At 37.5% G+C, this 11,696-nt stretch overlaps 1 protein-coding gene across 1 annotated transcript; it reads right to left on the bottom strand.

The window, feature by feature from the left end:
- Window positions 1-788: 788 nt before the first annotated feature.
- Window positions 789-10,620, bottom strand: Smp_179870 (putative helicase; the record flags this gene model as incomplete). Its single annotated transcript, XM_018796986.1, has 9 exons — window positions 789-1,008; window positions 3,538-3,714; window positions 4,724-4,849; window positions 4,956-5,146; window positions 8,081-8,228; window positions 10,174-10,219; window positions 10,253-10,326; window positions 10,455-10,535; window positions 10,571-10,620. The coding sequence occupies 9 exons, from the start codon at window positions 10,618-10,620 to the stop codon at window positions 789-791; spliced, it is 1,113 nt and encodes a 370-aa protein (XP_018652073.1).
- Window positions 10,621-11,696: the final 1,076 nt, after the last annotated feature.

Genomic DNA, 11,696 nt, shown 5'->3' with positions numbered 1-11,696 from the left:
GAGTTCTCATGATTTTTCGGTTCTTTTTTTTTCCAAGAGCACGATTATACAGGCTTTTACTAGTATTATAATAGGGATCGCGCACACAACGCACGAACCTATTTTCCTACACAATCTTTTTTTTCGACTACTTTGTGGCTATTTACTGTCCAAACGTTTACGTTCCAATAACCACACTTTCGAAATAGTTTTTCACACTTTTAACAATCAGTAATGCCCCTAAATGCCCTGGTACGGCCGAGAGTGGGGAGAGTCCACTCTCCCTCTCCAAATGCTCTCACATGGCCACGCGAATATATAGCTTCTGCCAGGGAAGTCCTACTCATCGCCTTCTCGCACAAGGGTGTTGTTTACGAAATTGAGAGGACGAAAAGCGAATGTCCGGCGCTTTAACCGGGTTGATGGACATGGAAAGTTCACCTAGAGGAGTTGGAAAACCCTGATTCCAAACCAATGGTGCACATGGGCTCCAGTATCCTGAGGGAACGAATGGCGTATGAATCAATCGTTGGTCACCGGCTACCATGAGACTGTATCTCCTCACGATGCTCCACTGCCTTGTGTATCAGACCTTTAGGTCAAAGGCTCCGGGTGTGGCCCCCTAAGAAAATCACCTGCTTTAGTCTGGGCACCTGGGCAGTATCACAGCCCTCACACAAATCAAATGAGATTTGTGAGGCGCATATATATCTGGTACCCCTTTGTACCAATATTTATGTGTTTAAATAAATAAATAAATAAAAGAATCAGTAATTACTATCATTAAAAACACACTAAATATGAAAGTTTTATGAAAAACGGGTAAATCTTTCGCTCACCTTAGCTGTGACTTCAATCACGTGAAATGAATACGGATTGGCTGACCACTGAGATGTATTCCATGGAAGTACATATAAAGGTGTTGAATTACCACTCTCAAGTAATTTGGCTGGTTCAGCGAATCCTTGATGAATGCCATCGATTGACACAGAAACTCTTAGAATAGGCGATAGTGACCAAACTAAAATTCTAATCAAAATATAGGTCAACAAAGAGATAAAACTGTTTATTTCTTAAACTGAATAGTTAAGGCATCTAAACAAAAACAATAATAGACTAATAGATGACGCCGCAAACCTACCAGTAAGATGTGATTACATTTAATTTAATAATAATTACGGTACTTCTAAACAGAATACTGAACGTTTGAACAGGCTTTAGACAAACGTATTCTGATTGAAGAAATAACTATCCTGTACAGCGTCTCAATATTTAGGTAATCATTGATCACCATAATGAACGTATTTTACGAGATGAAGCAGTCAAGATTAGGAGAATTATTTAGTTTAATGTAACTCATTCTCCAAACAAAGGTTCATGCACGCGACTACGGACCACAGGCACTGCGTAAAAGACTACGATGCAACCTGAGTACGTAAATCACGGTTCGAATTAGTGAACTGTTGGTTGAAAGGTGAGTATTCTAACTACTGGACTACCGTTTTAAGGAATATTGAAATACTTATTGTTTAACAAAATGACAATTCTTGTGATGAAACTAGCATCTTAAAATGAATAATAAAATACTTCTAATAATTCGGTTAAAAATGATAACAGCTTTGACGATAAAAGTCAGCATAAATAAAACCAACATTCGGATTATTTTATCAAAAAATCTGGTTGTTCAGCATTTCCCTACATTTATGAAAAAAGAGCAATCCTGAAATTAGTTTTTGAAATTTGTTTGCTTATTCAGAAAAGGAGAAATAATATTCAATTACAAGTCCAGAAGTTATAAATGTAAAAAAGCATGAATTCGATCGAGCGACAGTTACCATACGTATAACACAAACCATTATGATTTAATTAGACTGATTATTACCTAGTATGTCTTCAAAATGTTATTTCAAATTAACCTTTGCCACCTACTCATCAGTTAACTCCGCCTGTATTTATTCTAGAGTTACTGCCGATCTCAAGCCCGGGTAAAGAAGAAGGGTTGGGCACGGGGCCAGTAACCCCATTCCTTAAACAACAGCCTTGCTAAAAAAACTAACCCGAATAAACAATTTGAACCATGTAAGAGGAAGGATGTATTTGTAAAATTTCAGCGAATGAATTTGAAGTGAATCCAACGTTTCGCCTGGCAATCTAGTTCCGGATTTTTCAAGGAAATATAATCAAACATAAAAATTATCAAATAAAATTATTATTATTATTGAACCCAAGCTGGAGAGAAAAAGTTAGATTCATTTGATTTGTGTGAGGGCTGTAATACTGCCCAGGTGCCCAAACTGAAGCAGGTGATTTTCTTAGGGGGCCACACCCGGAGCCTTTGACCTAAAGGTCTGATACACAAGGCAGTGGAGCATCGTGAGGAGATACAGTCTCATGGTAGCCGGTGACCAACGATTGATTCATACGCCATTCGTTCCCTCAGGATACTGGAGCCCATGTGCACCATTGGTTTGGAATCAGGGTGTTCCAACTCCTCTAGGTGGACCCTCCGTGTCCACCCACCCGGTTAAGGCGCCGGACATTCGCTTTTCGTCCTCTCAATTTCGTAAACAACACCCTTGTGCGAGAAGGCGATGAGTAGGACTTCCCTGGCAGAAGCTATATATTCGCGTGGCCATGTGAGAGCATTTGGAGAGGGAGAGTGGACTCTCCCCACTCTCGGCCGTACCAGGGCATTTGGGGGCCACAATGAGTGAATGGTAAGGAATATATATTAAACATGTTAAGACATCGTTACAAATACAGTAACACATACACTAGAAGTATAACACAGTAACATTTCTAAAATAACACCGTTGGATGCCTGCTCAGTGGTCTATCCGTTAAGTGCTCTGGCGCGAGACTGGTGGGTTCTGGGTTCGAATCTCGCGAGTGCGGGATCATGGATGCGCACTGTTGGGGAGTCCCACAATAGGACGAAACGGCCGTCCAGTGTTTCCAGGTTTTCCATGGTGGTCTAGCTTCAATTCACTCACGCTTTCAACTATGAAAACTTCTAAAATAGTTAACTAACCATTTAAGTGCTTTACTGAAACTTAAGATACATGCCATCAAAAGTAAATGGATACCTTAAACATTACTATCATGTACACTGTATTTATTTTAATATATTTTCATTATTATTAACTTTATTCAATATTATATTTATTACAATACGGAATTCTCAGCACAAAGTAGTTCACCAAGTTTCTTTCACAAAACAAAAAAAACAATCGATAGCTTTATAGATACATACACAAAATGAGAAAATAAATTATTTGAAATGAAATGAAAAGTTTTTTTTAAAACAAGATAACAATCTATGTTAATTTTACTTAGCAATATGTTTAAGTAAGTTCGTCACATAGTAAACTTGCTAAATGCGGTATTGTGAAGCTTTTATACCTTTACTTGAGTGCATAGATTCTAATGTATTGGCGTCTCGTTCTACCAGAAGATATACAAGATGTGAATGGAGTAACTAAGAAGTATGTTGTATACGCATTAACGACAGACAATTTATCCAATATAATTAAACTCTTAAAAATCAGTATTAGTTACCTTATGTGCGTAGAAAACTCGATCCTGTGAAATGGTTCTTTTCTTGGGAGTAAAAAGTTAGCGTTTTTAGGATTTGTGATTAAAATAATAGGCCATTCTTTGTTTGAGTCATTGAGTGAGAATTTCCTCACATCTACAAACGACACCAAATCGTTGTCAACAGCCACAATTCGGAAGCTGGAAATCAATAAAAAGGGGATACGAAAATTTTATATACAGATGAATCATATATATACGAATTACTTATAGCAGGTCCCAATAAATATTCAAAACTCCATTACACGACAAACGAGTTAATAACAGGTAGCATGATGTGATTCATCAAATCAGATAGCTATTCGATGGACTGGTATGAAAATATTACATGCCTACTAGTAACAAAATAACATTAGAACACCTTAGATAACCATATGGCTCAAACTCAACTGGAATCAATAGAAAAAGCATTACAAATCAGGTAAGACTGATTTAAAGCTCCATTCCATCATGAGACTTCTTAACAATGTGCAACCTTAAATAATATCGAATATATGATGCTTAGACTTAGCAGTAAGTACCTAAGTTACGGGATAAGCTTATTACCTGAATAATGTTATATCGCTGTAATGTGACATACACCAGTGGACTGGTGACAATGTTTAGGAGGAAGTAGTGGAGTTGCGTACAATGAAAGATGAAACTTTGATTGATTGTAAGACTGAGTGCTGTCAAAGCAGATACCAAGAAATACTTCAGGCATAGTGCCTAAATACAAAAACAGTACAACAGTAGAAATACAGAAAACTTGTGCTAATGCTATATGATTCAGCAGTGAATTTTTATAACTGATTTACATAGGCGGAAATACACTTTCTGATTGGGTCTGCATAATGACCATACTATTTTTAATGGTAAGCATTCCACCTATTAGTTAGGTTTCATAAGCCCACATAACAAATCAATATAGATTCGTGAAATTCCGAAAAATGGTACCTTTGAAACCAGTGCTTACCCTAAGGATCTATGCATACGTTTTGTTGCTTTACATAATTCTCATTATACACTTCTGATTGAGTTCCTTAACAGCCTTAATAACTAAGTGGTTAACATTACAATAATTTAGTTGTACGGCTCAACACCACAGAACACGAGTATGTATATTAAAAGAAGGGAAACATAACAATGAGAAGTAAAACACATAACTTACTAACGATTTTCACGCCAATCACCTAATTCCCATTCCCAATATCCTTGAGGCTGTAAAAAATACATCTTCTTAGCCAATCCAAACAACGTATGTAAATGACCGCATAAATAAGCAAATGCACTATCTCTGCAATAAAGGAAATACGCATAGCATTTACAAGAGACTGTATTCTAAATCAAAATTCAGATATACGAATTGGATTGAATTAGAGCATAGTACGAGTATTTCTTACTGCCCATGTCCAACACAGTTGTTGACGACTGATGGATAAGAAAAATTAGCTATCAACCTGAAATTTAATCCTAATAAAATATGTATAGTTGCCTTATCTACTACATGTATATCTATCCTAATGAACATGCGTTGGATATTTCGAACATAGAAAACGCGAAACGAGAGAAAAACATGTAAGAGATCATTAGTCTGTATACAGTTATAATTCAGAATATTGAAGATTAGACTGTTTGTATTTGTTTCTAATGAAAGTATAAATAGAAATGATTTTGAAGTAAATTATTCACAGTACTTCAATATTTACGTTTATTACAGAAAGAGCTCAACATGTAAACCCTGGAAAGTTACAATTTATTTTAGTCACTAATTACAGATCCTGAGAGTGAGCAGAAAAACTCAGCACAAACAATATTAGTGTTAATCAAATTGATCAAAATTTAGTTCTGAATATCAACAACAGGATAACACGAAAGCATACAGAATAAGCACCATACAAGTTAGTGGCCATTTCGAATCAGCAGATTAGTAGATAACATGCTAGCCTTGTAAGAGATAGCTACAGAGTTAGGATCACTGTGTGAACAATTGGAAAGGAATCACACTAGTTAAAGAGCTAATTAAGACTAACTGAATTCTTAGCAAGAAACACTTTACAGTATACTTTTCTTCAACAAGTTTTTTAAGTTTCACGCTTTCCAACGAACCAAACACTTTTACGCCTAAATACTTTTAAAGTGCACAGTGAATTACTGAGCTGTCAGGAGGACGATAGTCCTGTAACTAAGTGCTTAAAATACAAAAGGACTGATAAACTGTTATATCTTGTGGACGAGTGGATGACTAGTTAATGTGTGACGCGATAGAACCGCCAATCAGGGAGCAGCGAATTATCGACTGGAACAGCGACACGAAACCCGTACGAGCAGTCTACAGTGCTAACCGGTCCTGTGATCTGCCTAGCCCAGCCAGTTAAGTCCAAAACACCAATAACAGCCTCAGTGGTATGAATCATTGTATTTCAAACATACTGAGTTTATATACCAAACAAACAAACCATATCGACCCATAAAATAGATAATAACATCTGTACAATATTTAGCCGAATGTGGCTGTGAATAGTAATCAATAAACTGATGATAACTCAAGGATCGTATAATAATAGTTCAAAGGTCAAAATAAAGTTAGTGATAAGAGGAAACGAATATGATTAGGTTAATTACAATAGGAAATATACATATTATATTGACCAATAAATAGTCCTCAAAAGTTACCATTCGTAATTCTCTTCGGGATACAACATAAACAACAAAATAGATGACTATGTTTGCAACTAGATGTGTTGTGCAACTTTACTCGAAATGGATCCAGTAACAATAACCATTCCGGTGCAACAACAAGTAATCGTATTAACTTACGGGTTAGCTCATGAATAACTTTTGAACTCTACCTACTTGGAAAAGAAATGCGAAGGGATGTGTTTTTTGCCAAGAAAACCTATGCGAAAGTAAGAAAACTATGTATCTATCGGTGAATTATTTAACCGAATGCAATTAGAAAAGTATAAATACCAATTATTTTTGATACAGTTAAATACTAACAACTTAAAGTCGAATGATATAAAACCTACCCAATCATTGAACCCAGATTAGAATCACTTGAAACAACCGTGGAAGTTGGATAATGTCCAAATACAAACGTCTGATTACTATCTTTAGCCTCATCAATCGACTTTGAAAACTGCGTTTTAACATTCTGTAATATTAGGTTAAATATCGATATAACATAATAAAAGAAAATATGAACAGTTTACAATAAACCAAAAATATTACAAATATGTTTGCTAAAACTAGTGGATCCGTTATATACAACGCGGAATCCAAAGTATCAGTCGTCGTACTTCATATAAGCACGATATATATGTCTAGCATATTACGTACTAGACACGGTAAACTGAGTTACCTATAAAAAAACAACTGACTATTAACATTAGTACCAAATCTTTCCTTTGAATGTTATACAGTGCGAATTATGCGTCACATATCTCCAGAGAGAGAACACGTGAAAACTAAGGAGCTAAGGTACTGATGTTTGAAACGATACCACGAAAACGTTTTTCCTGCTTGGAAACGCTACAACTGGCAATTAGTGTTACTCAATAGATAATCTATAGAAAGAACAGAGAAATGATATGCTAAACTTCCCGACTGAAAATCACTGTTCATAATCTACAAAAGTACCACGAAATGTGATATATAAAGATTCTAAATATCGTACTTAGCCCAGGTTCTAGGCTTTATACAACCTTTACAGTCCGAAAATCCAAATAACCAATCAAACTACTGGTCACGGCTTCTCGCTAGAACATCAGGAAATCAATCTTGAAGCCAGTCACTAGTGAGTGGTCTAGAGGTTAAGAGTTCGTGAGCGAGATTGAAGGTCCTGGCTTCGAGTCCCATGTGGGGGATCGTGGATGCTCACTGCTGAGTCTCATACTAAAAAGAAACGGCCGTTCAGTGCTTCCAGGTTTTCAATGGCGGTCTAGCTCAGATTGATTTGTCAATTCAACCGTTGAAATCATTCACTCGAACACCTTCAACTAATCATGAAGTTCTTCAAAATGGACTGGTATGATTCACAAATGCAAAACTCCGTAGTTAGTGTCTTGATGAGCAAGTAGAAGTAGAGGATATTAGCAGGTTACTGATACTCGATCATGGGTGTCTACGAGGCATTGCTTATGTATTTTGGGATCACGGAGTAAGCAATCCTTGGGTTGGAAAGAGTACCAGGTAAAGGAGGGAAATCAATCGATGAGGTAGTAAATCTTAATCAACTGAGATGATTGGGACGTATTACGTATGCCAACCACCGCCTACCTCACCTAAGTCACATCAAGTTTTCTTTATGACTACTACGGAAAACAAGAGCGTGGACAAACATTTAGAATCGTTGCGAAGAAACCTAGTTCACAGTTGGACCAGATTTGAGATGACAATGGCAAGGCTTCATGGAAAACGAATTCTGGTGAGCTAGTCGGTCTATTCCATGCTACAATACAAGTTGCCAAATATCATAAATGCATAAACCGAATAGTAATAATGTCTAGCAACTGACACAGCTTACCAAGTTAAAACTACCGAAAAAATTAAGAGGCCATTTCAATCCAGGTTCAGTAGATAAATCAATACTTATGAAGGAATACTGACCATATGGTTTTACAAGTTTGAATATGTTTGACCTAAATGAAGATCGGCCGCTTACACCAAATTGACTGAAATAACAACGAAAAAACAAAAGACATTTTCTTATTACGTTGAATCATGTCGATAAATTTGCCGCTTTTTTATTTTACACAAGATGCGTCAAAAAAGGAAGTACTCTAATAAGATAACAAAGTATTTTAAAACTGCTACAGCATAAGACTTGAGTAGCAGAGTTTGACACAAAAGATTCACCTGGCTGGTAACACATACTTCAATTTATTTAGACAAGAGAAACCAGATAACAGGTACTACAGTCAGTCACAACGTAGAATTTCGTACGTACGAACATCAGTTCGAGTTGCCATAACACATTAGCACAAAGAAACAATTGTTCATTCAAATCCCATAGTGGTAGAAGTAGTAAGAGTATAAGCAGTAATCCGAAAGATTAGGGTTTCAAGATGTTATTCAAAGAGTCTAATCCAGTGAAATAAATTTGGACAGAAAAAAGGATAGGGACATCAAGAATTCAGAAGATTAGAATTCGGCAGAATACGAAGAGTGGATGCACCTTTGCCATTGCAAACGATTTTGAGCCATGGCATTCAAGGTCTCTAACCATCGGTTGCTATCATTTCGCGAATCCCAACCAGGTAGTCTACACCTACCAACATGACTCAGTTCAATTGTTAGTGACTTCATGGATTTGTGCCACGTTTTAGTCTGGCCGCCCCTAGCTTTCTTCCAACCTACTCTTAAGCCATAAAACATTGCACGTCGGGGAAGTCGGTGGTTGCGCATTGAATGAGATTTGTGAGGCGCATATTTATCTGGTGCTTCCTTGTACCAATATTTATGTGTTTAAATAATACACATGTCCCAACCATCTCAACTGATCAAGTTTCACTACTTCATCAATCGATTTGCCATCCTTACCTAACACCCGTTTCCTAACGACTGCAATACTTACCCGGCGGTCCCAGATTGAACGAGAAATACTTCGAAAACACCTATGATCGAACACTAGTAGCCTATGAATATCCTCTATTTTTATCGGCCATGTTTCACTGCCATAAAGTAGGATGGAATGAACTGATGCGCAGTAAATCTGTCCTTTAGTTATTAGAAGGATATCTCGCCTACATCATAAATGACACAAGTCAGTGAAAGCTAGTCGAGCATTCTGTATCCGTGCTGATATTTCGTCACACACCAGGCCACAAGGTCTGATGAGACCCTTAAAATAAGTGAAGCGGTCAACACGCTCAACTACTTCACTCCCTATCATTAGTTCGGGTGTCGATGCAACCCAATCCTGAAGTAACATTTTGCAGGGGGGAGATCGCATCCCGAACATGCCTGCATTGTTGCTTATAGTGGTCAGAAGACTGCATTTTGTCAGCGTCCCCACCAAATAGAACTATGTCATCGGTATATTCTAAGTCAACAGGTGAGTCCCCTGGTAAAAGTTCAACTCCTGGAGATTTAGATGAAAAAAAATTTATCTCTAAAAGCATGTCAACGACAAAGTTAAACAAGAATGGAGAGTGGACAGCCCTGACGAACACTACTTAAGGTAACCAATTCTGATGACAGTTCGCTATAGGCTCTAACTCGACCAGTTATGTTCGAGTAGAGAGCCTTTATGAGGTTAATGTACTTCTTTGGTACTCCTTTCAGTGACAAACACTACCACAGAACCTCACGATCAACGGAGTCAAATGCCGCCTTAAGATCGAGAAATACTACTATTGTTGGAATCACGGGTACTACAGAGAGGCTCGCAAGACTCTAAGACGGATTACAGTGATTCCAATGTCAATAGAAGCGAGATATAAATCACTACGTTATCCGAAATTTTCTAAATAAAGCTCAACACCACGGACCAGTGAATCAAATGAAATCACTCAGTACAGCTTTTTGTTACAACTCGACAAAAGATGGACAAATTACTAAACGACTAATTAGTAATGATATTGAAAACCTTATGAATTGTATGAGTCTGTGATTTACCTGTAATAATCACCATCACCACCAAACGATGGAACGCCAAAACTATCTAAAGAATATCAAAGTGATGATTATATCTAACCATGATTTCCCCGTACATCAAACCACCTAGTTAAATTTAGTACTCCAGATTGTTTCAGAAGTGACGAATAATCTCTCCATTCTTCCGGATTTTGTGAAGACGACGAGAACGTCTTACCCTTGCCATCGGTAATATCACCTTATGCAAATAAAATGTAGTGAGACGACATACCTGACGCGATTACTATTTCAGGTCGGATTACAGGAATGTATGTAGAACAAAACTCCAAGAAGTCCATCTGTCTGTCTTTAGAGCCGAACTCGCTAAAATGCAAATCTGTGATCTTAAAACTCCATACAAGTAGTAGGCTTATCTTACATGTACGAACCAGAAAACGTTGTGGGCACCACCATCGATGACCTTATCATTGTGAACAAGCGATCTAACTTCAAACGCAACTGAACAGCTTAAAGACAGCAAATTGATGAATATGCAAGACCAGCATAATATTAATATGGAGAAAAAGAAAAAAGACCGTCCAAACATTAGATCAAAGCTGCAGTAGTATGGTCAACTGATGGAGGTTACTGAGCACTTGTAGTTCAGACCACTGTAAAACGATTGGTATGTAGTTGGCGTCGAATTTCGGTTGACTTTGGTCACAACTACAGGAAACTATGTACCAGCTACTAAGTTAAATATTTCCGCGGGCCAAATATCTGAATGAAACAGAAGGTTTTAGTATAATGTAGTCTTTGGTGATCTCGTGGTATCTAAATAATACCGAGATCGTGCCAAAGTTTTGACTATGCCAATCGAGACTACTGAGCGTAATCGAGTTCGCGCAAGGTCACAAAGCGACAGAAAAGTAATTTTTTGGTACACTTAAACAAACAATAAAACAATAATTGGTACAACTAATTATAATGACCACTATCTTCGTTACACCAATCGTGTTCTCGTCATAAAAGTAGGTCAATACAGAAGCTCCTCGCTAGAAAAGGGTTACACTTTCGTCACGTTGCGGTTTCGTTCGTGGGACTGATCGGCGAACGCGCGATTGTAAGACGAAATGGTTGACGAACAGGATGTGATCGTTGATCCTCGAGTTGTCATCGAAGGTCTTTTACGTGCGACGGTATCCAGATTCTGAGGATTGCGTTCGAAGTGGTCCGGACCAGAAAAAAACTTCAGACTTAGGACAGAAATACATTGAGTCAAGAAAACCAGAGTCAACCATAACTACCTATATCGAGACCATACGTGTGCAAGACATATTCGGATCCAGAACATCAACTGAGTGTGTTAACAAGAATGTGAGTGATCAAGCCAGCTTTCGCCGAGATTGACTGAAGTTGACGGTATCAACGATGCGATGGTCGGAGTCGTGGGCTCAATATTAAAATAATTAAAGAAAAAGATAAAGGTGTATTATGCATGTTTTATATGGATAGAGTTCTATGGCGTATCCGTTGTTGATTGAGAGGTCAGTCGCGAAGGCGTA

The sequence above is a fragment of the Schistosoma mansoni genome, chromosome 4 (genome assembly GCF_000237925.1).
Source record: "Schistosoma mansoni strain Puerto Rico chromosome 4, complete genome".
Classification (NCBI taxonomy): domain Eukaryota; kingdom Metazoa; phylum Platyhelminthes; class Trematoda; order Strigeidida; family Schistosomatidae; genus Schistosoma; species Schistosoma mansoni.
The sequence above is the reverse complement of the archived record's forward strand: the minus strand, read 5'-3'. Positions and strand labels throughout refer to the sequence as shown.